Source organism: Lucilia sericata, unplaced genomic scaffold (assembly GCF_015586225.1).
Source record: "Lucilia sericata isolate MDLA Ls3-8-SP2 unplaced genomic scaffold, ASM1558622v1 Contig000071F_arrow, whole genome shotgun sequence".
In the NCBI taxonomy this organism is placed as follows: domain Eukaryota; kingdom Metazoa; phylum Arthropoda; class Insecta; order Diptera; family Calliphoridae; genus Lucilia; species Lucilia sericata.
This window is the reverse complement of record NW_023994105.1, coordinates 329,391-356,800: the sequence shown is the minus strand read 5'-3', so window position 1 is coordinate 356,800 and position 27,410 is coordinate 329,391. Positions and strand designations below refer to the sequence as shown.

General features: G+C 30.4%; 1 protein-coding gene across 1 annotated transcript in view; it reads right to left on the bottom strand.

The window, feature by feature from the left end:
• LOC119616425 (probable dolichyl pyrophosphate Man9GlcNAc2 alpha-1,3-glucosyltransferase) overlaps nucleotides 1-26,377 on the bottom strand; it is a 75,613-nt gene extending 49,236 nt beyond the window's left edge. The window contains exon 1 of the mRNA XM_037972755.1: nucleotides 25,611-26,377. Within this exon, the coding sequence (XP_037828683.1) occupies nucleotides 25,611-26,290 (680 nt within the window). The 5' untranslated portion in view covers nucleotides 26,291-26,377. The remainder of the gene's footprint in view (nucleotides 1-25,610) is intronic.
• Nucleotides 26,378-27,410: the final 1,033 nt, after the last annotated feature.

Here is a 27,410-nt window from a genome sequence, read left to right as displayed (position 1 = left end):
TGCGCGAAGTTCAAAGTCGATAAAAATTAAGATTGATGAATTGGAAGCAAAGACTTAGCCTAAAGATTCCCCTCATTCAAATAATGATTAAAAATTTGATAACGTTAGTCATAATCTACCTCTTCCGCCATGTGATACGGACATCTGCAACGGCGATTATCTCTCATGGCCTACATTTAGGGATCTTTTCACTGCTTTATATATTTATAACAGTCGGCTTAGTAATATCGAGCGATTATGTTATTTAGTGAAAAGAACAGATAACGAAGCGAGAGAAATTGTATCTAAATGTCCTAAATGTAAATGACTAATGCTTGTTTGGTTTGGAGACAATAACAGAGGAGAATAGTTCCTCATTGAAAAGGTTACAGGATCCAATTATCGTTTTTATTTGTATTCAAAGACTGCCATCTCAGACAGTGACACTATGGGAACAAAGTGTTAAGGACAAAACTGCCTTATCTTTATGGAAAGATTTGAACATGTTTTTGACCGAAAGAATCCAAACGTTAGATTGCATACGCGATTATATGAGTTCCAACACTGATAAGAAAGGCATTGAACGCAAGGAAAAGACACATGTTTCGAATACAAGTCCTACGAATGCTTGCGATTTATGTAGAAAACCGGATCATTTACTTCGTTTTTGTCGTCAGTTTGATAGAATATCTATTCCTGAGAGAGTTAGAACGGTTAAAAAATGTCATTACTGCTTGAATTGTCTAGCTAACTCACATGAAATTAATGATTGTTTAAGTGAACATCGTTGTTCTATTTATAATAAGCGGCACCATACTTCACTACATCGGGATTCTTCAGCTTCGCAAAACTCTAGAAATGCACTTCCTGAGTTATTAGATGACAACTCTTCTTTGGTTTAACGACGAAATGTTTGTAAGCATTATTTTTCATTTCGTCTACAACAAGGCACTACGTGCAAACAATTATTGTAACCTTTTACGAGGTAATATTATTAATTCAGCAAGAGTCCTTAGTGATTTAACCGGAGTCTCATCATAGCTCAACCAGAGTCTCTTAATGGCTCAACCAGAGTCTCATTATGGCTCAACCAGAGTCTCATCATGGCTCAAACGGGTCCATAATGACCCAAGTAGAAAAAACTGGAGAGTCCTTAATGGCCCGTCATTTATTTAGTTACAACACCTTAAGTGTTGCAAGGGGGCCGGCAATGTTTAAATACAAATCGATTATTTGCGGTATTTTTCCTCTAAGTGTAAATCCTAATGATTTACTACTTTAGTTTACATCTTTGATGGAAAACTATTATTAATTCAACGAGTAAACCGCTAACTGTATTTAAACTTTGTTAGCCTACAAGTAGTTGTTTATACACTCGTCATATAGAAGCCTTAAAGAGCACTTCTTGTGTGCATACTTTCTTAAGGTAAATATCAAATAAAGGAAGACAAATCTTCTCCCTTTATAAAAATAATAATCCTTTGTGTTTTATTCTTTTTGTGCATTTACACTGAACCATATCGGATTGACGCCGAAACACCCTGTATTAAAACGGGATATCCCAAAGTGCACTTATTCGATAGACCACATCTTTGACTAAAATATTGCTATACATATCTAATGGATCAGATCACAAATAAAGAAGATATGAAATAAATTCCGCTACATTAGGGTTTTCTCCCACTGTGCAACACCTTCTAAGTGACTGCCCAGCCTTACAAGAGCACAGACTACTTTATCTTGGTAGAGCTCTTTTCCATGATCTAGACTGTCTCAGAGATGCGTCACTAATAAACATGATCGGTTTTATTAAAAGCACCTGCTGGTTTACACGGCGACCGAACGAACCAAGTAGTCAACGAAATTAAGGAGGGAAACCATTCTCTCAATATTAGGGAATGGTAATTCTAAGGGTATCACAATGGGCCACGAGTGAACTCGTAGCAGTAAATTATCTCTTATAGTTTAGGAGATATTCGCATTTGAAAATTAAAATTTTAAAATTTTTACCGTCCTTACTTTAGTTTTTTGATAATAGCGGGTCCAAATATTCCCGATTTTCGCCATTTTTTTTATTCGCTTAACAAAAAGTTTATATATCAAGCAGTGAAAGAATTGTGTAAAAATCATGACTGAGTCCAAAGTTATAGGCATTTTAATTTAAAAAATAAAAAAAAGGCGATTTTTTGTCATTTTTTTGGGAAAAAAGTATCTTTTTCTTTTTAAGTTATCTAAAAAGTTTCTAAGAAGATGTATATAGAATTTATACTTTTTGGAAAGCTGACTTTACATAAAGTACGGTAAACGAAACAAAACCTAAAAATTTTTGATACCGAGGGGACCAGGTCCATCCAAAAAAACCCTATTTTTTATGGAAAATTCAATTTTGAGCAAAAATTCTCAAATCGCATAGTCGATATCAAATTATAGTGACCTGTTTTATATGACCCAATATGTTCTTAATCATTTTGTAACGGGTTTCGATAACCCCGCCCCTGGTATGGATATAATAGGCAAAAAACCAAAAAATCCCATTTTTGGGATTTTTTAAAACTTTTTTGGGAATTCCGGAATTTCTAATAAGAAAATTCGAAATTTTTATTTAATTTTGGATTTTAAGTAAAAAAATCTACCTAACTGTAAAATTTCATCAAAAAATATTCATAAATAAAATTTTTATTGCAATTTGAAAAATTTGTATCTTCGCAAAAACTGAATAAAAAACATTTTTTATTTTTTTTTTTAAAAGTATTCGGCGAATTTTTTAAATTTTCAAAAATTATATACAGTTTTGAAAAATTTACAAAATTACCTATCCATTGATATATAACATGCCTACCTAATGTTTTTTAAGTGACAAATTAATTAGGGAAAACTCAACATCTTTTAGAAAATTTACCTAGCACTATTATTTTCATCCATATATGTAACAAATTTAAGAGTTAACCTTATTTTTTTAAATCGGAACTCAAATGAAGAAATAGGATCGTTTTAAAAATTTAACATAGCCGAGGTGTCCATTGCTTAATTTTGATCGAAATTTTCTGATTGGCTGGATGAATGTGTAGAAGTTGCTATTTGCGTATCAACTGTTGGTGCTCCCTGTAAGCAGTATGAGGATTTGAGCTCAAAATCAAAGAGGAAAAGGTTATCAACTTCACTAGAAACCTTATCTAACGAAGAAGTTTCGGACACTTTTAAAGCAATGTTAAGAAAAGAAAAACAGCCTTTGGATGCCATAAAAATTGCAAATATTCTTCCAACCGCATCACCAAGACGACTGAAAAGAATTGTAAAGAGTATACCCACACCATCATCTGATACAACGTTCACTGAGGAAGAAGCTATTGCGCTTATGTTGCAGCTGGGATTAAGTCGTGATAACTACATAACGTTAAGAAAGGCGCTATCTGAAAAAGGAGTGGATGTTTTACCATCATATGACAAAATAAATGAAAAAAAGAAAACCATTATACCATCTCCTATTGAAATAACTGATCGGAAGGCTGTTATTGGACTCGGCGCTCTACTCGAAAATACTGCTTTAAGGATTGCTTCTGACTTTTCTTCAGACCAACTAAAAAAAATAAATTCTTGTGATCTTCAACTCATTTGTAAGTGGGGTTTATCAGCACTCTCGGAATATAAACAAATCAACACAAGTGAATCATCTTCCGAGTATAAAAGTGTATTTATGGCATCGCTAGTTCCATTAAGAATTCGAAAGTATGCTGACAGCGATTCTCCATCAACCAGTTTCGATGAAATTTGGAAGAATTCGACTCCAGGATCCAAAGCTTTTTGTAGGCCAATAAGCTTTGAGTATATAAAGGAATCCAAAACAACAACGCAAGATTTGATAAATCGTATTGAAGCAGAAATTAAAAACTTGGAACCTATAACAATCGAAATAGAAAATTATTCGTTTAACATGTCCTATGATTTAAAACTTACAATGATTGATGGGAAAGTTGGAAATGCCATTACAGGAACATCATCTACTTGGTACTGCTACATATGTGGTGATAAAAAATCAGAATTTTCGAATATTTCCAAGCAAAGGTCAATAAATGAGGAAACATTACAATTTGGAATATCCCCCCTACATGCTCGCATACGATTTCTGGAACATTTTCTACATTTAGCATATGATTTAAAGTACAGAAGCATACCGGAAAATGCAAACAAAAGTGCAAATAACAATAAGGAGTTAATGGAAATGAGAGCCAGTGAGAAAAGAAGAATTCAAGAGGAATTTAAAAAGCGGATGGGATTAAATATTGATAAACCACTCACAGGATATGGAAGCACAAACGATGGTAATACCGCTAGACGTTTTTTCAAACATTTTGAAACTACTTCCGAAATAACCGGAATTAATATGGATTTACTGCAAAAGGTCAATATTATTCTAATGGCGATAAATAGCAAGCATAAAGTGAACGCAACAAAATTTGGAGAGTATTCTACAAAAGTTTCTAAATTGCTTTTGGAATTATATCCCTGGAAAGAAATGACACCTACAGTTCACAAGATATTATTCTGCCTTTAGGAGAGCTTACAGAAGAACCCCAAGAATCGAGGAATAGAGACTTTAAGCATATTCATCAGTTTAGCTCATGGAAGTGTTCTAGGCAGTCTAAAAATGAAGATATTTTTAATAATCTGATTCTATCTTCTGATCCTGTTTTATCTACTATAAGGAAACGTTGGATTTGCTACAAAATTTGAAAATATTCATGAATTTAAAGATTTACTTTATCTTTTAGATATGGACTACTGTGATACCGATTATTTTACAAAATTATATTAATTTATAAAAAAAATAAATAAAGACTATTTTTATATAAAATAAATACTTGTTAATTTTTTTAGGGATAAAGAATAAAAGATTAATCGTAAAAAGTGGCTGTAAAAATTCATAAAAATTTAGGTAGTAAAACATGCCTAACAAATGTATGGATGAAAATAATAGTACTAGGTAAATTCTCTAAAAGATGTTGAGTTTTCCCTAATTAATTTGTCGCTTAAAAAACATTAGGTAGGCATGTTATATATCAATGGAAAGGTAATTTTGTCAATTTTTCAAAACTGTATATAATTTTTGAAAATTTAAAAAATTCGCCGAATACTTCTTAAAAAAAATTAAAAAATGTTTTTTATTCAGTTTTTGCGAAGATACAAATTTTTCAAATTGCAATAAAAATTTTATTTATGAATATTTTTTGATGAAATTTTACAGTTAGGTAGATTTTTTTACTCAAAATCCAAAATTAAATAAAAAATTCGAATTTTCTTATTAGAAATCCCGGAATTCCCAAAATAGTTTTAAAAAATCCCAAAAATGGGATTTTTTGGTTTTTTGCCTATTATATCCATACCAGGGGCGGGGTTATCGAAACCCGTTACAAAATGATTAAGAACATATTGGGTCATATAAAACAGGTCACTATAATTTGATATCGACTATGCGATTTGAGAACTTTTGCTCAAAATTGAATTTTCCATAAAAAAATAGGGTTTTTTTGGATGGACCTGGTCCCCTCGGTATCAAAAATTTTTAGGTTTTGTTTCATTTATCATATTTTATGTAAAGTCAGCTTTCAAAAAGTATAAATTCTATATACATCTTCTTAAAAACTTTTTAGATAACTTAAAAAGAAAAAGATACTTTTTTCCCAAAAAAAATGGCAAAAAATCGGCCTTTTTAATTTTTTAAATTAAAATGCCTATAACTTTGGACTCAGTCATGATTTTTACATAATTCTTTCACTGCTAGATATATAAACTTTTTGTTAAGCGAATAAAAAAAATCGGGAATATTTGGACCCGCTATTATCAAAAAACTAAAGTAAGGACGGTAAAAATTTTAAAATTTTAATTTTCAAATGCGAATATCTCCTAAACTATAAGAGATAATTTACTGCTACGACGGAGGTTCTATATACGAAATATGGTTGGCCTATAAGGTCCAAAGTCAAAACACAATATATACTTTGTTGGGTCTCAGATGAATATTTCTTGGTGTTACACACGGAATGACAAACTTATATATAACCTCTATCACCACTGATGGTGTTGGAGGGTATAAAAAGCAAAGAAAACAACAAGTGTCTATTGTCAAAAAAGGGAATTTAATTTTACTACCAATTAATCTTAATTCCTATTGTGCGCGATTATATTTTATACAGTACCTTTTTACAGCGATCGGTACATTTATAATCAAGGCTGCGTTTGTTTACATGGACGGACAGCCATAATTAAAATTTGCATTTATTTTTAGACAAATAAATAAAATATAACTTTTCACTATTTAAAGAAAATTATTTTGGTGTTAATTTTTGAGTGAAATAAATAGTGATCAAAATAATTAGTATATGCATTTAATGCAAGTGTTTGTATTCCTAATTTAATATTAGTAATTGTGTTGCGAAAGATAAAATTCTTCTTCTTCCTTCATTTACTAATTTATTGTTAGTTACCCTACGGTCGGTCGATTTGACTTTTAAATAGTTTGTTGGGAAAGTTATAATACAAATTAAATTTTTTGTGATTTTTGAACGCTGCTTTCTATTTTTATAGTATTTTACCTAAATTAATCCAATTTTAAAATTGTGAAAAATGCCACTGACAGCCCTCGAACGTTTCACTCGTGCTTCAGACGCCGTTATAAAATTTGAGGCAAACTTTAATAATATACGCGAGAAAGAACATCACGTGTACTACTTCGAAGTTTTAGAAAGTGAATTGAAGATGTTTTGGGAAAAGGTGAAAATTACTTTCGATAAGTGTTTAGACGATCTTGAATCTTCTGAAGACGCTGAGCCAGAAGATATTCAAGTGGCTGAAAGTAAATTCCAGAGTACCCTTAATGTTTATGCGCGAAGTTCAAAGTCGATAAAAATTAAGATTGATGAATTGGAAGCAAAGACTTAGCCTAAAGATTCCCCTCATTCAAATAATGATTAAAAATTTGATAACGTTAGTCATAATCTACCTCTTCCGCCATGTGATACGGACATCTGCAACGGCGATTATCTCTCATGGCCTACATTTAGGGATCTTTTCACTGCTTTATATATTTATAACAGTCGGCTTAGTAATATCGAGCGATTATGTTATTTAGTGAAAAGAACAGATAACGAAGCGAGAGAAATTGTATCTAAATGTCCTAAATGTAAATGACTAATGCTTGTTTGGTTTGGAGACAATAACAGAGGAGAATAGTTCCTCATTGAAAAGGTTACAGGATCCAATTATCGTTTTTATTTGTATTCAAAGACTGCCATCTCAGACAGTGACACTATGGGAACAAAGTGTTAAGGACAAAACTGCCTTATCTTTATGGAAAGATTTGAACATGTTTTTGACCGAAAGAATCCAAACGTTAGATTGCATACGCGATTATATGAGTTCCAACACTGATAAGAAAGGCATTGAACGCAAGGAAAAGACACATGTTTCGAATACAAGTCCTACGAATGCTTGCGATTTATGTAGAAAACCGGATCATTTACTTCGTTTTTGTCGTCAGTTTGATAGAATATCTATTCCTGAGAGAGTTAGAACGGTTAAAAAATGTCATTACTGCTTGAATTGTCTAGCTAACTCACATGAAATTAATGATTGTTTAAGTGAACATCGTTGTTCTATTTATAATAAGCGGCACCATACTTCACTACATCGGGATTCTTCAGCTTCGCAAAACTCTAGAAATGCACTTCCTGAGTTATTAGATGACAACTCTTCTTTGGTTTAACGACGAAATGTTTGTAAGCATTATTTTTCATTTCGTCTACAACAAGGCACTACGTGCAAACAATTATTGTAACCTTTTACGAGGTAATATTATTAATTCAGCAAGAGTCCTTAGTGATTTAACCGGAGTCTCATCATAGCTCAACCAGAGTCTCTTAATGGCTCAACCAGAGTCTCATTATGGCTCAACCAGAGTCTCATCATGGCTCAAACGGGTCCATAATGACCCAAGTAGAAAAAACTGGAGAGTCCTTAATGGCCCGTCATTTATTTAGTTACAACACCTTAAGTGTTGCAAGGGGGCCGGCAATGTTTAAATACAAATCGATTATTTGCGGTATTTTTCCTCTAAGTGTAAATCCTAATGATTTACTACTTTAGTTTACATCTTTGATGGAAAACTATTATTAATTCAACGAGTAAACCGCTAACTGTATTTAAACTTTGTTAGCCTACAAGTAGTTGTTTATACACTCGTCATATAGAAGCCTTAAAGAGCACTTCTTGTGTGCATACTTTCTTAAGGTAAATATCAAATAAAGGAAGACAAATCTTCTCCCTTTATAAAAATAATAATCCTTTGTGTTTTATTCTTTTTGTGCATTTACACTGAACCATATCGGATTGACGCCGAAACACCCTGTATTAAAACGGGATATCCCAAAGTGCACTTATTCGATAGACCACATCTTTGACTAAAATATTGCTATACATATCTAATGGATCAGATCACAAATAAAGAAGATATGAAATAAATTCCGCTACATTAGGGTTTTCTCCCACTGTGCAACACCTTCTAAGTGACTGCCCAGCCTTACAAGAGCACAGACTACTTTATCTTGGTAGAGCTCTTTTCCATGATCTAGACTGTCTCAGAGATGCGTCACTAATAAACATGATCGGTTTTATTAAAAGCACCTGCTGGTTTACACGGCGACCGAACGAACCAAGTAGTCAACGAAATTAAGGAGGGAAACCATTCTCTCAATATTAGGGAATGGTAATTCTAAGGGTATCACAATGGGCCACGAGTGAACTCGCTCGCTAGCGAGCACCTTCGTAACCTACCTACCTTGATCGAGAGTACGTATAAAAAGTGCCATAAAAGCAAAAGGACTTTGCACAAAATATTAAAAATTAAGGTTTTTTAAAACGTGCAAAAGTGGATACTTTGACTTTGTTGATAAATATGTTTTAATTAATTAATATTTAATTATCAGAATTTAATTTTGTTTTCCTTTTATATTGTTTTACTAAATATTTTAAATTAAAAACTTCATTATTTTTATTTTATTTTACTTATTTTGCATTTTTAAGTCTTATTTGTTAAACATGTATTCAGATTTGCTCGCCACTGTATTTATATAAAGGAAATTCCCTATATCCTCATTATAATTAGACAAACGAAAAAATAAGAGAAATAAAAAGTATAGTTTTACCTCATTATTTACCTATGAAGTAAATCGATATTAAAAAAATTAAAAATCACAAATTTCCCTTTTTCCATTTTTAATTTTTAATAACCTTTTGCAAAACATTTTTAACTGATTACGGAAAAATATTTATTTATTAAACACTTACAAATTTTACCTGTAGAGCAGAAAAAATCAGTCTTAAAGCACAGAAGTATGGATTTTTTGTCCCCTTCTGGTCAAACCTTCGCAACGGTACTTTGTTAATACATATTTCTGACACTTTAAAAGCTTTTGCTTAAGTATATTTAAAATGAAAATAAAAATACAAAATAAGTATTTTGTTTTAACTCTAAAATATTCTTAGTGAGAAACTACCTATGTATGTATTTAACATACCACTTAGAATTACCCCTAGCCACCGACTGCCCAAATGACTAGCTATTTAAACATGTGATTGTCTTAGGAGGAAGTCAATGGTTACCCCATAGATTACGAAGGGACAAACAAAAAGCTTAAGTTTCCAAAGGATACACTAAAGTGACGATTATCTTCACCTTCGTTTACAAAGAGTACATCCCTGACGAAAGACAAATTAGAGCCAACCAGGTGGTTAGACGTTAGTGGAAATCACTGTGTTTTTTCGGACGCATTGACTCTTTGTCGAACTGCATGGTACATATAAAATATTGTACTGTATACAAAATCATCTTAGTCAACGAAAATAAAGCCCACATTTCGTTGACTAAGATGATTTTGTTAAAATTATCATTATTTTGAGCCTCAAAAAAGTTATTTTATTTGAGTACTGTTTGGCATCAATCCAATTTGTCCAAGTTTTTATGAAAATAAAACAAAATAAAGTTTCAAATTTTATGAGACGTAGATCTCTTTTATTTAAAACCAAATATTACCTCGTAGAAGGTTTGCAGGTTTTTTATGTAAAAGATAATGTGCACGTAGTGCTTGTCGTAGACAACATCAATATCTTAAGACTGTGTAAAACGAACAAGCTTAATTTTTCTAAAAAAATATGGCTAACAAATGAACAATTGAACCGTTAACATTTTACTCGCTAGAACCCAGCATAAAAAACTCCGAAAAACACACAAAGGTGTTAAAAAAAGGAGTAAAGCTAAGATCCTGCCGAATATCTAATCATTAAATAAATCTATTAAATTTAAGATACAAGAGTATCCCGATAAAAATAGTTATAAAAAGGTTCAATTAAACATTGCCGCCCACCTTGCAATATCTAAAGCATATTGTAACAGTTTAATTCATTCGCAATATCTTAAGCCGAATGAAACATAGTTAGTTTTATGGCAGATCCATCAACTGTATAAATACTTAAATATTAGGCATAACGTAAATATATTTCAGTGAACTTATTTAGTGATAATCAAGTAAATTTATCTATAGTAGTATTTCAGTTCCTATTCGACCAAGTTGAATATTCCGGAAAGTTAATAACTGAATAAAATTGATTAGGATTAACTGGACCTGTCAGAATCCAGCCTAAAATCGTCTTATGTGCTAATAACGACCCTAATACTTTTCGTTGTATATCCGGTAAAATAATCCAAGGGTATAAGTCAGCGCCAATAAGGATGTCAATAGGCCGGCTATCAAAAGGATTGAAGTCTGCCAAACGAAGATTTGGCAATAATTTTTGAATGTCGGCGTTAACGGAAGACGAAGGCAAATTTGTCGATATTTCTGGTAAAACAAATGCATTTATATTTAGTTCTACGGAAGAATCGAAGTTAGATCCGATTTTCAAAGAACAAATATTTCTTGAAACTACTGATACGGTGTTATTGACACCAGAAATTTCAACATTCGTAGAACGCGCGGAAATATTAAACCTTTTCCGTAATCGATCTGTGATAAACGAGCATTCCGAACCCGGATCAATTAAAGCACGGACCTGATACTTATTGTTATTATGTTTTATATTAACAAATACGAATACTTGAGGGTTTGACGTATTCGGTGTTGGATAATTTTGTGGCGAGGAAGTGGTTCGTAGAACCGCGTCTGAATTCCGTTCAGTAGAAACAGAAGGCATTTCTGTATGCTGAATATGAAGCATAGAATGGTGCCGATTATTGCAAATAAAACAATTACTATTGACTTTACAATTGCTGACATTATGTGTCCTCGAAAGGCAATTAGAACAGCAATTATATTTGTTTACGGTAGAAATTCTTTCCATTATTGAAAGATTTTTAAACTTTCGACAATTTCGCAAAAAATGGGACTGGTTTGGACACAATATACACGATGGTTTTGAGGAAGTAGCATCGTAAGGATGTACTGAAGATTCCACATCAGTAGAGTTTGTCCCTTTAAGGTCGTGAAGACATTGCAATGTTTGAATTCTTTCCGTCAGAAAGTTATCAAAATCATGCCAAGTAGACAACACAGATTTGTCCTTTACACCCTGTTCCCATAAAATCAATGTAGATTTAGGAAGACGCTGAATACATATGAAAATGATAATTGGGTCCCAATTATCAGTGGGCACTTTATATATAGAAAGAGCCGTAAGGCAACTATTAACTCCTCGTTGTAATGTTTTAAGGGCAGTTATCGATTCCTTATCAAAGGTAGGAATGACAAATAGAAGTTTGAGTTGGTTATGTACCAACATACGAGTATTTTCATATGTTTCTTTCAAATCGCTCCAAGCTAGGTCAAAACTTTCATTAATTAAAGGATATTTTGTCACTATATCTTTAGCTTCACCCTCGGTTTTACGAATTAAATGGCAAAGCCGTTCTATATTACTAAGCCGCGAGCTATTAATATAAATCGCCGTAAATAAATCTCTAAAAGTAGGCCAAGAAACATAATCCCCACCGAATGTGTCTACATCACAAGGTGGTAGAGTCAAATTATGATCTGAATTGCCGGGATTCAAATTTACCGTTGAAGATTCATTATTCTTCGAAGCACGTTTAAATTTGTCCATTTTCTGATTAATAGAGCCTAAGCATTGAAAATAAGCCATATATGTGGTCTGATACTTTGAAGCAGCCACGTCTACATCACTAGATTTACTAGAGGCAGAAGTTTCGAAAAACTTCTGACAAGAAGTATAAGTTGTTCTCACTTCCTCCCATAATCGTCTTATTTCCTCGCTCTGAATCTCTAATGTATAAACGTTATGAATTTCCTCACCTAAATCATTAAACATCGCGCCGAAAGTAACAAGAGCATCCGATGCTCTAATAAATTCATTGAGTGGCGTAACTGACATGTTAAATATTCGAAAAATTAATAAAAATGTAAGGAAATTAAAATCCGAAGCTAAAAACTAATTGGCGACAAAAAATATTATAATTCGTTTAAAATGTTAATCAACAAACGTGGCAATAGCTAAACTAACCGACCGTAGGGTGACCAATATAATGGAAGAACAAGAATTAACCGTATATGTATTTTGTTTTTATATTTTACAGATGTAAATGTGTAAACAAATGAAGCACAAAAGAAAATATAAAAGCACTAATTTATTGAAATAAAAAAAAAAAAACTTTAACTTAAACTTTAACAGCATAAAAAACTCCGAAAAACACACAAAGGTGTTAAAAAAAGGAGTAAAGCTAAGATCCTGCCGAATATCTAATCATTAAATAAATCTATTAAATTTAAGATACAAGAGTATCCCGATAAAAATAGTTATAAAAAGGTTCAATTAAACAAGTACAATATTCTGAAAATAGAAATAGAAATGAAAATAGTTATTTGTATTTCGTTATTTATTATTTGTGTATTTTTGTCGAACTGCATGGTACATATAAAATATTGTACTGTATACAAAATCATCTTAGTCAACGAAAATAAAGCCCACATTTTCGTTGACTAAGATGATTTTGTTAATATTATCATTATTTTGAGCCACAAAAAAGTTATTTAATTGAGTACAATATTCTGAAAATAGAAATAGAAATGAAAATAGTTATTTGTATTTCGTTATTTATTATTTGTGTATTTTGTATTTTTATTTTCAAATATCCATTTTTCATATATATAAATTTTCAGTAAAATTTAAGTAAGTATATATTTTATAAGTAGCGATAGATATACCTACTCAAAAATTAAATATGGATAACATTGCTCCCAAGTTTTCAAAATATATACACCCTGTGTTGGTTTGTGAATTTGATCAGAAAAATTAAATTGCAAGATACAAAATTTCAAAGCAAATTGGAAAAAAAATTCAAATTTATTTGAAATTTTTTTAATTGATTTGTGTCCAAACTAAACAAAAATTGAATTGCTTTCAAATTATTCATGTTAAACTGCCATACTGTTAAGTTTTTATAGTTATAGACATATAGTAGCATATAGGCGAAAGGGATTGTCAAAGACCTATGTCCGATGTCAAAAACAAAAGCACAAAAATAAACACAGTTGTTCAAAAGGTACTAAATAATAAATGTTTTTTGATACGTTATTTTTTGTATGTTATTACTGGCATTTCATATACTAGTAAATGAAAATATTAGTTAATTAATTTTTTTCAGAAGATATCTCATCTTAAAACATATTATAAACACGTCTTTTTGTTATTTTTTTCTGTACTAATTTTTTCAATACGAAAAATTACAACTCTTCTTTTTTCAGTTTTAATTAAAATGAAATGTCAAAGAATTAAAAAAAATTTTTTTTCGTTTGTAAAACATAAATTATTATCGGGGTTTTAAAATACAATAAAAGTGTGCCAAAAAATAATAAATATTAAGTTTAAGTGATAAGAAAATATATTTAGTGTTAATATCCTCGCAATATCGCGAAGAAAATTTTGAGTTCTATGAGTGCGTTTAGTTCTCTCAAGTGTGTTTTATTCTCTCAGAACTCGTCTGTGTAAAGACAATAACAAATTTTGTTTGACAACCCCTTCAGTTTCGCTTATATCTCTACTATATGGTTATAGACAAAGTATAACAAGTAGTCCGACTCTCATATATAGAAAATTACTCTCCCACATCTACGAGTATCGTGTGAATCCGACTTTCTTGTAAGAAATTTAAACTTGTCAAAACACTCAAATGTTTAACTTACTATTTTTGACCACTTTTAATGATTGTACGCGAAATTACGGTTGTGCACAAAAAATCTGTAATTTTTTTAAATAATTTTATCACACAAAATTTTGTTTAATTTTCCTAAACTAGGAAAAAATATTTTGTTCTAATTATTGACATTTCATTTTTGTTGTTGTTGAATTTTAATTTACAGAGTTTAAATTTTTGGTATTGAAAATTCGAACAAATTTAAAATTGAAGCATGGAGCCGAATAAGGGCGTATAAACCATTTGGGAAATTTTACAGGAGACGATAAAAACATCATAAAACTTTAAAATCGGCATTTTTTCCTACTTTTTTCACATATATGCATAAATATAACTCACATCTATCCCTGTGCTAAAACTCAGTAAAAAATTCGAGTCACAACTTGCCAAAATTAATACTTGAAATTTTGCTAAAATGGAATCCATATATTTTAGTTGAAAGTATATATAAATAAATGTTATTTTTATATACTTCTTAATTATTTTATTATATAAAATTGGACAGCCTCAACATAACAGTCTAGAGCATTATTTGCTAAAGTTTCAAGGACATCCTTCATTATCCTTATAAGTAATTAAAACAAAAACCAAAAAAAAATATATTTTTTAGTATTTTTATACATACATACTTATATGTATTTTTAATTTATTAAACAGGAACACCAAATTAGATATTTCTCTACTAGATTTATATTAAAAACGCCTACTATACCAAAAAAATCGCACCTTATTGCGTTATTGTCAAAATCAGCGAACCACATTATTATCTTAGTTCATTATCAAATTGGATAGGACCTCTTTAACTAAAATAATCCGAAAATAACAAGATATAATAATTTTTTAAAATATAACTATAGTTATGGATATACGCCCTTCTTCTTGTCCACACTTTCATACTTAAATAATTCATTCAATAATAATCTTTTTTGCAATATAATTAAAAAATTAATAAATTTGAAATGTTTTCCAACCATTCTGCAAATTTGGTGCAATTAGAATTAAAATTTATACGATTTTTTACAGAAAAATACATTAAATTGCTAATATTTTTTACCCAAAAAAATAAATAGTATTTAAAAATCGTGCTTTTAAAACTATCTATTTTAGCGAAAAATTTATATTTTTCAATTTATTTTTTATGAATAGATGTAAAAAGGTTAGTTTAATATAATTATGCGAAAAAACGCGATTTTGAAAAGGTGGTCTTTACGCCCTTATTCGCATCCATGCTTCAATTGTAATTTTTTTATAAAACTAGGGAATGGTAATCGACTTCGATTATGACCATTAATCGGTTATTGCTGTAAAAAATCGATTATTTTGTGATCGATTCTACACTCCCAATTTTATACTGAAATCGATTTTCTGCATCAATTAATCGAAAATAAAAAAGCACAACAACCTATACGTATAGCGATACAATTCTACACAAACAGTTTTATGTGAACCATGGCATAGCTCTGATAAATTTCATGAAAAGTAATAAACTTCATGGAAACTATAATCGTGTTGTTACCCCTCTTGAAATTTATTTTGCTCTGTTTTAGAACGATTTTCAATATAGGTATTTTGAGTCTAGCGATAACCATTCGTAAGCTGGACCAATTTTAAAAAAGGTATTTTCTAATTATTTTTTAAATTTTAGTATCTCTAAGTCCGGCAGTTCTTGACGATAGAGCTGAAAATTTGTGTCTGGCTACTATACAATAGTACTAACTTTGGTGCAAATTTCATCCAAATCGATTTTTTGAGTTGGGCCACATGACATGAAATTGTCCATATATATTTTTGATACAATATATATGGGTTATCATTTGTAAGGCCGCATCCAATGGTGACAGATCATAAATAACGGTCTCCTTATAATTGTCATATTCCAAACAAAATATGTATATAATTGTAAGGTTTTTATAAAAATAAAAAAGCACAACATTATCAAGTTTTGTACACTGCACTATGGTTCGGACGACCACTTTCTTTGGCCAAAACTTTTTTTATGTCGCATTTTAACAAATTTTTCAATGCAGTATTGTAGGCCACACTTCGGAGCTATAGAAAATGTTTTTTTTTTCATCAACATTAAATTACTCTTTAATAACAAGCCACTAAAGTTGCTTTTTTTCATACGTTTTTACGTTTTTTTAAATTAAAAAAAAAATTATTTCGAAAAAATTATTGACATGTTATTCCAGAATTACAAACTTACGGATCTGTATTTATCCCCCATAATTCATTTCTTACATTCTCATTTATACTTTATCTCAAAAACTCTTAGAAGTGTGAGTGATAAAAATGGCATATATTCACCAAGATTTAAGATTATTGCAATGTAATTTTTAATATTTTCGTGACATTGTTAGAGTGTTGTAAGGAAGACCAGTAAAATTTTTTATATAAAAAATAACTACAACTCTAATTATCCAATTTTTTCCTCCTAATTTAACCCTTTTTTAGAATTTTCATTCTTTATGAATAATTCAAAAATTCTACGTCCTAGATTTTTTTAATATTTTTCTGGACTTACATGGCCAAAATAAAGAAATTCATTTATATCATGAGCAAAATAAACTAGTGTAACTAACGTAAAAAGCTGACCCCAAAAGAATACGTAAAACATGGATGTTTGGTATAACTTCTTAAATCTTTGCGATCACCAACTTCATATAAGCTTTTAAAAAAAGTCCGACCTCTTCCCAGTATGAAACTTTAAGAATCTGTTTGTCGGAAATAGTGGGATTTTATTCCAACTGGCAATATTTTGCGAATTTTTGCGATTTTCGGGAAAATTGACATTTTGTTATAAAGTGGTATTTTCTTTAAATATTCCAAAATTTAACACATATTGTTAAATATTGGAGAATAAAAATTTAAAGTTGGATAGTAATTTATAACTATAATATTGCTTAATTTAATTAATAACTTAAATTTATGTTTTCGATAAATTTGAAATATATCTAAAGGTTTAAACAGGGTGCACTTATAAGGTGAAGTCAATTCTACAAAAACAACAAAAGTAGATACTTCTGTCAAAAAATCTACATGTTGCCACCGTGTTTTTTTTTTTTAATTTACCTTACAAAAAGACAATCCCACATGCCCAAAAATCTCTTCACGTAAAGTAAATATGTATTATAAGATAAAATTTATTAAAAATTATACATGAATTGAAAAATTATTCACAAACAAAATTTTTATTTTATAAACGGTATTTTGTATGGAAATTTTGTTTTATAAACCTTTTATAAAATAAAAATGTTGTTTGTGAATAAGGGGATTAGAAAATTTATTATTATTTACTTATTAAAAAAGTAAATAAATTATAAATTAAAATAACAAAAAATTAGTATTAGATTACAAAATTGTAAGTAGTAGCAAAATTACAAATTATATAGATATTATTTTTTATCAGTCAATATTGGGAACTTATAATACCGTGTAGGTCTCTACTATTGCACAGTGGAGCAGAATCGAAATTTTTTGGAAATAAATCTGGCATTTCTAAACGGCTGATCCGATCGGAATAAAATTTGGCGTGAGCGTAGCCAAGGAGTATTCGAGTTTAAGTTTTGAAGATGCCCCAGGGACGGCACTGTGGCTCAAAGTAGGGTACCTACGACATGTAAAATTTTTAATCTCGTGCCATTTTGTTTTTCATCCAAATACAAAGATTTTTATATTTTCTGTAAGCGCTCGACGAGATCTTGAAAAAACATGCATACTACTTATCTCTTATAATATCCGAGTTATAGGCATTTAAAAATTTAGTGATACAAAATTTACCATACCTTAACCTGCCTTTTTTGAACACCGGGCGCAATTTTGGACCAAATGGACTCAATTTTTTCTTGTTAGTTAGACAACAAAATTTCCAATAATATACAAAAAATTTCAGATCAATATCATTTACAGATCCAAAAATATACGTTTTTTAATTTAAAAATTCAAAAAATTTTAGATTTTTGCCGTTTTTTTTGCCAAAAATGTGTCTTAACTTTTTTATTAATAAAATAAAATTTTCTTTAAGAACATATAACAATTTTATAGTTTTCTAAAAGGTATCTTTACGCAGAACGCTTTGGCGTAAAAAACTTGTCCTATTTTTTGAAAATGTTGCCACTGCGTCCTTCCGAATATGACCTATTTTTTATCAAAACTTCAACTTTGGGCGACATGTTCTAAAATCCCAAAGCTGGGATCAGAAAACTGAAAGCAGTTTTGGAAACCTCAATATGTTTTCTATTTACAGTATTCTATTTAAAGTATTTTCCCAGCCCTGAAAGAAATGTGGTCCCTATGGGCAAAAAAGTAAAAAATCCCATTTTTGGGATTTTCATTCCTATTTTTGGGAATTGCGGGATGCCCTTTGACCTTTTCAATTTTTTTTTTGCATTTTCTTATTTGAAATGACAAATTTAACAAGCGTTGAAAATTTCATTGAGTTTTGTTCATAAATAAAGAGTTTTTGGGTCGCAGATATCTACAACAATTTAGTCCATATTTATCCCTTAATATCTTTCTTTAGTTTGATATGGAAATTCTCGATTCTTTACAAAAATTTTCAAGCCAATATCTCAATTACATTCAAAAATATGTTCATTTAAACCTGTATCCTTTAATTTCATATTTTTCATATTTTAGTATTAAATATGACAGAACATATTTAAATCTTATATTTACCTATTTTCTATTTGTTTGCTTATCCTTATAATTGAAAGGTCCTATTATGCTTAAATTTTCAGAAATTTATAACTATTTTTTACCTAAATTTTTTCGACAGATCATTTCGTTCTGTTTCGTTTATGATCATGTAGGTAAAAATATACAGGTAATGATAATTTCGATTCATTCACTAATAAGAAATATCAATGAATGAATTACAGGTTATAGTAATATAGTCCTAAATGTTAATAGGTAGACAATTCGTAATTTTTTACTTTGGAATACCTGTATCGGAAATGACAAGAATTGGTATATAAGTAAACTTCTCAGATTTTAAGTACCATATTTAATAAATCTACAATGAAGATTACATTAAAGTACGAAGAGTTGTGTTCCGTTTTATGAAGTGTATCTTCAAAAGGGCCAGAAAGAATTGAAGACATTTCAAATTATATAAAAACTACATATAGTAGAAGAGTAGACAAAACAGGCATATCAAAAATTGAAAACTTTTTGATGTAAAAAGTAAGTCTGTGGATGGAAATCAAAAGAAATTTCGATTAAAATTTTGTAGTTGGATGGAAACTACTACGGAAATCTCAACTTACAGCACATCAACAGGAGCGACTTGCCAGTCATACGAAGACTTATGTTCAAGGTCAAAAAAAGAGGGTCACACAAAAACTTTTTTCAATCTCAAATGAGGAAATTGCTGATACTTTTAACGAAATGCTGAAAAAGGAAAACCAACCTATGGATTCCGTACATATTGCAACTATTCTTCCTAATACATCACCAAAACGACTTAAGCGAATTGTGGAAAGTATACCAACTCCAACATCACAATAAAATTTTACTGAAGAGGAAGCAATAGCGCTTATGTTGGAACTGGGTCTCAGTCGAAATAAGTACCAAATATTAAGGAAAGCTCTGCATGAAAAAGGACACAATATATTACCATCACCTATTGCTGTTAATGATGTGGAAGCTTGTATTGATATATCATCTTTGCTCGAAAACACAGCATCAAGAATTGTGTCAGACTTTTCAGAAGACCAACTAAGGAAAATTCATAACTGTGATGTTGTCTTAATGTGTAAGTGGGGATGTGACGGTTTATCAGCACTTCCAGAATACAAACAAGCTTGTGGAAGTCGGACATTAGCAGACTACAAAAGTGTATTTATGTCATCATTAGTGCCATTACGAATTCGTTCATATTCCCTTAATCCATCATCGTCAAGCATCGGAAATTCATTTGAAGATATATGGATCAATACAACTCCGGGTTCAAAAAATTTTTGTAGACCCATTGGATTTGAATATATAAAGGAGTCAAAGAAAACAACAAAAGATTTAGTGGAATATTTAAAAGATGAAATAAATGCACTGGAGCCCATTTGCATAAAAATAAAGGAATTCTCTATTAACGTATCATATCAGCTAAGCTTAACAATGATTGATGGAAAGGTCAGCAATGCCATAACAGAAACTTCTTCCTTCTGGAGATGCTCAATATGTAATGAGAAAAAGTCGCAATTCTCAAATATAAACAAAAGCAGAAGTATTAATGAAGAAGTCCTGTCTTTCGGAATTTCACCACTTCATGCCAGAATACGATTTTTGGATTACTTTTTACACAGAGAATCTTACTAAATCAACAAAAAATAATGAAGAATTGAAAGACCTGAGAGCTGCGGAAAAAAGCAGAATCCAAGAAGAATTTAAAGTTCAGATGGGATTAAACATCGACAAACCACTTCCAAGTTGCGGTAGTACAAATGGCGGTAATACGGCGAGAAGGTTTTTTCGTGATTTTGAAATTACTTCAAAAATAACTGAAATCGACAAGGAGTTGCTTCGAAGAGTTAACACTATTTTAATGGCACTGAAGAGTAAACATAAAATTAATGGAAATCGATTTGGGGAATATACATCTGAAATTTCTAAATTACTTGTATCTCTGTATCCATGGAGGGAACTAACACCAACAGTACACAAAGTATTGTGTCATGGTCAAATAATAATTGAATCGAATATTCTTCCACTTGGAGAGTTAACAGAAGAAGCCCAGGAAGCGAGGAATCGAGATTTTAAGCATGTTCAACTATTCAGCTCAAGAAAATGCTCCAGGCAATCACAGAATGAAGATATTTTTAATAGTTTACTTCTATCTTCTGATCCTGTTCTTTCAACTATGCGAAAAAGATGGATTTGTTATGAAACTCTATCATCTCAAAACAAGGAAGATTTAAAGGACTTATATTACCTTCTGGATATGTATACCGATATGACAGATTATTTTATAGAAAATAAGTAGTGTTAGGAATTAACTATATAAGTAGGTTGTAAGAATTAATTGTATTGTGTTTAAGATAAACAGTTCAAATAAAAAAAGCTATTATACTAACTGCTGATATTGTATTAAATAGTGTTTTATATTTCGGTGGGCGGGAAAGGTGGTTTGTGTGGGGTGATTTAGGTGTTGTTGTGCGTGGCTCATAATAATATTATAATTTTTTATTGTATATACAATGTTATAGTCTTTAATAAAATAATTAACTAAATAATTTTTAAAAATTGTCCAAATATTTTATTCAACACCAAATGTGTGTTCTGTCACACTAAAATATGAAAAAGATGAAATTAAAGGACACAGGTTTAAATGAACATATTTTTGAATGTAATTGAGATATTGGCTTGAAATTTTTTGTAAAGAATCGAGAATTTCCATATCTAACTAAAAAATGATATTAAGGGATAAATATCGACTAAATTGTTGTAGCTATCTGCGACCCTATTAAAATTTTGATATAAATCATAGTTTTAGAAATTAAACAAATATGTAATATATGACAAAATCTTTATTTATGAACAAAACTCAATGAAATTTTCAACGCTTGTTAAATTTGTCATTTCAAATAAGAAAATGCAAAAAAAAAATTGAAAAGGTCAAAGGGCATCCCGCAATTCCCAAAAATAGGAATGAAAATCCCAAAAATGGGATTTTTTATTTTTTGCCCATAGGGTCCACATTTATTTCAGGGCTGGGAAAATACTTTTGGAATAAATAGAAAACATATTGAGGTTTCCAAAACTGCTTTCAGTTTTCTGATCCCAGCTTTGGGACTTTAGAACATGTCGCCCAAAGTTGAAGTTTTGATAAAAAATAGGTCATATTCGGAAGGACGCAGTGGCAACATTTTCAAAAAATAGGACAAGTTTTTTACGCCAAAGCGTTCTGCGTAAAGATTCCTTTTAGAAAACTATAAAATTGTTATATGTTCTTAAAGAAAATTTTATTTTATTAATAAAAGAGTTAAGACACATTTTTGGCAAAAATCTAAAATTTTTTGAATTTTTAAATTAAAAAAAGTATAGTTTTGGATCTGTAAATGATATTGATCTGAAATTTTTTGTATATTATTGGAAATTTTGTTGTCTAACTAACAAGAAAAAATTGAGTCCATTTTTAAATGCCTATAACTCGGATATTATAAGAGATAAGTAGTATGTCCAAGCATGATCTCGTAGAGCGCTTTCAGAAAATATAAAAATCTTTGTATTTGGATGAAAAACAAAAAAATGGCACGAGTTTAAAAATTTTACATGTCGTAGGTACCCTACTTTGAGCCGCCACAGCGCCGTCCCTGGGGCATCTGCGGGGTTCATCTTCAAAACTTAAACTCGAATACTCCTTGGCTACGCTCACGCCAAATTTTATACCGATCGGATCAGTCGTTTAGAAATGCCAGATTTATTTCCAAAAAATGTCGATTCTGCCCCACTGTGTATTGTCGTATAAGAAATATACAATGATCTTTATAGAAATATGACCAAACAACTACCACGGAAAGTTGTTAAAAATTAAGATATCTATGATAAAATCGAGTTTTAATAATTTTATTTACAATTGTGGGATGTTTGTACTCTCAATTGAGTAGTAAAAAGTTCCCTATAAATGATAAAATAGATGCATATTTAAGACAAATGGTTTGTGCAATTTTTGAGTATTTCGCATAAATTTACTACGGATTAAAATGAATATAAAATGTATTTATTAATTTTTTGTCCTAAAAATATAATGAATCCCTAGATAGATGTACATATGTTTTCGGATTGTGGCAACTCTAAATGGTGTACTTTGACAGTTGTATCTACCTCAAATAAAAAAATGAGTGATCAGCTGTTGAATTGACTCACCTTATAAGTGCACCCTGGGTTTAAAAAATAACTCCATATTTTAAATTTCTGTTAAAACCTAAATTTCTTAACTATGTAAATTGGCATTCAAAAAACCTTTTAAATGATAAATGTTAAAAAAATACATATCTAAAAAGGACCTTTTTTGTAACAAGTCACGAATACTCAAAATATTTTGGGGACCCATAAATATATAACAATAAATATTTTAAGAAGGGTAATTAAAGCACCTTTTTTTGAGGTGCATGTAACATTTTAATTAGATTTCGAACGAATATTACATTTTTACCTGTTTTTAATTAAAAACTGGAAAAAATGTATGTAAAAAATCTTAATAGTCGTAATCGGTCAAAATAATCGATTATTGGGCCCGATTAATCGACTTAAAAATGGAAACTAAAATAGTTGATCGAAAAAATCGATTATTGGGTTTTCATACCATTCAGTAATACACTCCCGTTCACTTAAATAGGTTCACTGTTTTGTTTACAATCAAATTAATTTTTTGTAGAAAATAATGGACTAATTAGTAATATTAAAATTTTAAATAATAACATGATTTTTAATAATTTTTTTTTTCTAACATAGCTATATTTTTTGGCTCACTTAATTAGGTTTAGTCAGTATAAAATCAGTTTACTGCTGGCAGTGGGTAAAATCCATTCTTATTCTAGTGTCTGTGAATATAGACAACATATTTTTTAAAAAATAGGTTGCGGTAACCCATTAACTAAAGAATAAAATCACAAAATTCAAGGGTTTTTGGAAACTGTACAAAATCACAGGAATTTGGCAAAAAATTTGGCCAATTCAGAATGTTATTCGCAATTTTATAAGAAAACAGTCTGAATATTAAAAAAACATAAATGGAACTACATATGGAGTCATAACAAAAGCGGACAGAAGAGATTTCATAAAATTTGCCTCCAAGTCAAGTGATTCTGCAGCAAACATTAAAGAAAAAGTGGGTGTTACAGCAAGCCTAGCTACAGTAAAACGAATTGTAAGAAGGGCCAAGGCTTTAAAAATATTAAAAAATTAATAAAGCCCACTCCAATTGCCACTCGTAAAGAGAAAACCTAATCAGTTTGCACGTGAACACATGGTTATAAAAATCAATATCGACATCTTGTTTTTTCGGATGGAAAAAAGTTTAATTTAAAAGGTCCAGATCGATATAATCATTATTTTTGATTTTTGAAAGGAAGAGCTCTACCTGAGTCGTCTGCAAGCTCTGGAGGATGTGGTATGTAGTGGGGGGCAATTTCGTATTATGAAACATGTGAGCTTCAATTTCTTCCATCTAGTAAGAATTGTAATAATTGTAATGCCATACTGGAAACAGCTTTTTTCACATTTTCGGATATCTTTGAACCCTTGTCGTGGATATTTCAAAAATATAATGCCCCGATCCAAACCGGCAGGGCTGTAAAAGGGTGAATTCGAAGCCAGAATGTAAAAATTTTGGAGTGGCCTCCATAATCTTTTCACCTATTTATTATTGAAAAGGTTTCGGATATTCTTTCTCGTAATGTCTATAGGTCGGGCAGGCAGTATGACACAAAAGAAGCCTAAATTAAAGGAACTAAAAAGGCATGGACCGAAATTTCCTTGCCATTACTTAAGAATCTTTATAACTTTTTATCATCTCGAATTTTCGGAGTTATATCAAGTAACGGCGGATATGTTCCTTAATAAATCTTTTCTAAAACCTTGTAAAAATGTTTATAAAAATAAAAAAGTTTCATGAAAAATGCATTTTGTTGTAGTTTTTGTCAATTAAAGATGATGAACCTATTCAAATGAGCCAAAAAAATGTTGTTCAAAAACGTAGTATTTTAGAAGAAAAATATTAAAAATCGGTTATTAAGTATTGCACTAATGTCTATCTAGAGATATATAAGACATCATGGTATCAATTAAAATTTTAATATAACCCATTAGTCCATTATTTTTTTGCAAAAAATTTGAATGTAAACAAAACAGTGAACCTATTTAAGTGAGCGGGAGTGTATACACATATTTAGAGTTAGGTACTTTTTCACTAACGCATGCTTAGAGTTAGGTACTGCTGTCAAAGAGTCGGACTGCTTGTTATACTTTGGTTATAGATATAAATTTCGAAAAAACACAGCATGTTTCAAATTTGAAGAAAATCATTCGATGTCAAATTTAATGTTTGTTGAAAAAAGTCCTAAAAAATATGAACTTTGAACCTCGATAAAATCTAAACCGTAACGAATTTTGGAGAACTTTAAATTTGGTTTTTGCACGAAGAATGAATGTACCGAATTTCATCGAAATCGGAGGGGGTTATGTTTAAAGTCCTACTTTTTTGTTCGAAATTTTTTCAAATTACCCAGCTGGAAATCTTTGCTACAATTTTTAAAATTTGTATAGGTACCGTTATATCGATGGTTTTGTGAAATAACGGCAGCTTTTAATTTACATTAGTTCCCCTTAAGAATATTCATGACTGGGCTGTTTAAAAAGTATCACCAAACTGTTTACTTACGATTTTTCCAAAAACGATGACTTAAGGAGATAAACAAAAATGGGCAATGCATGATATAATTCCATTTGTTTGTAATTTATGGATAAGGTAAAAAAAAGGCTGGCCCAGTTATATCGATTTTGTATTATGCATGCAACTGAATAAATAAATAATCCAAGAGATACATTATTGTACTGAAAGTGTCCATTGTCTATTAGCACTTGACCAGGGTACAAAACTAATAACACCAAAGACGGCAATAAATGTTCTGTAGATATATATGGTTTTAAAGATGTCAAAACAATCACACAAGCCGGAATATAAATAATGAAATCGGCCGCAAGTACTGTAAGGCGCATAAAGCTTTTATGCTCAACAGATTCAAACCCACGAGAATCATATAACCGGACATAACTTGAATTAATTCTATTTGCAATGATTCCAACAAATAAACTATGATATGCAGTCAAAGGAGGATAATCAATGCCCCAATAAAGTAGATCGTTATCAGTACTGTTCAAATACCACTGATTAGATGGGAGATTATATGTTATTTCTTGCCAATGCCTCTGTGCTTCATAATCACCAAACAAAGGCGGTGTCGATGCTCCTGAATACGAGCTCAATGACACAATTCCACGGGTGCCTATACCAACACATAATACAACAAATATTATAATATTATCACAATTATATCGCATTTTACAAGATAAAAAATGCCCGGAGCCGGATTGTTAGCAGAATCAACTGCTTCAGTGACGACAAACATTAACGACGTCGGCAGCTGATTCTAAAAATTTAGCCGTCGGCCTAAAATAGACTGTAAAACGGCTAACAAGGCGAATTTACATAAGGTGGTGTTATTCAAACAGCTGATTAATTATTTTTTTACTTGACTGGTAAATTTTGTAAATAAACATTAATTTCACTAAAACTTATGTTAAAATCAATTTTAATTACACAAAAACAAAATTCTAAACAAATTTTACAATAAAATGACGTTTGTTTAGACAACGAGGTTATAACGCTAATAAATGCTATCTGTACCTGCTAATTTTTTATCATGATAACAATTTGACGTTTAGCATAATAAATATTTGTCTAATATAGACACGGGTAATAAAGCTACCTTCACACGAGCACACAAGTAATATGATCTGTCAAAATTTTGTGTAGAAGAGAACGGATAGTCTAAAAGTCTCAACGTAGAAGAGCTGTGTTTCGGATTTTTTTACTTAATCGCTTTATCTACAAAGTGTAAATATAAAATATAAAACAATATTGTTAAATATGTTAGCATTTAGAGTGTGTGCCAATCGGTAACAATTTTTTTGAAAATGTAAATTTTTGATAGATATGAGGTGAATAAAATTTTACTAGCTCATAAGGCTACATAAATTTTTGATTTCAGTTTATAATACATTTGTGATTGTAGAAATTTATTTCAATAATAAAAAAATCAATAAAAGTGCTTCCTTTATTAAAACAAATGCAGATTTTCTTGTGCAATTAGTGCCAATTGTCAAAATTAAATGTAATCAAAAAAGATTTCGTTTGGCACAGCAAAAGTGATAATATTTTCCAAAATAATAAATTTTTATTTTACCATAGAACTTTGCTGCCGTTTGGCACACAGTCTTAATAGAAAAAATATTATTATGTTAAGTTTTTCTCTGTAAATCTTAATTTTCCATTTACATAAGCTGACCATACGTCCTCTTTTTTAAAGGACAATAATCTATTTTAACTGGCTGTCATCTTTCTGTCATTTATTTCTATAATTTGTCATCTTTAGTCATCTTAATTTTTATCTTCATTTTT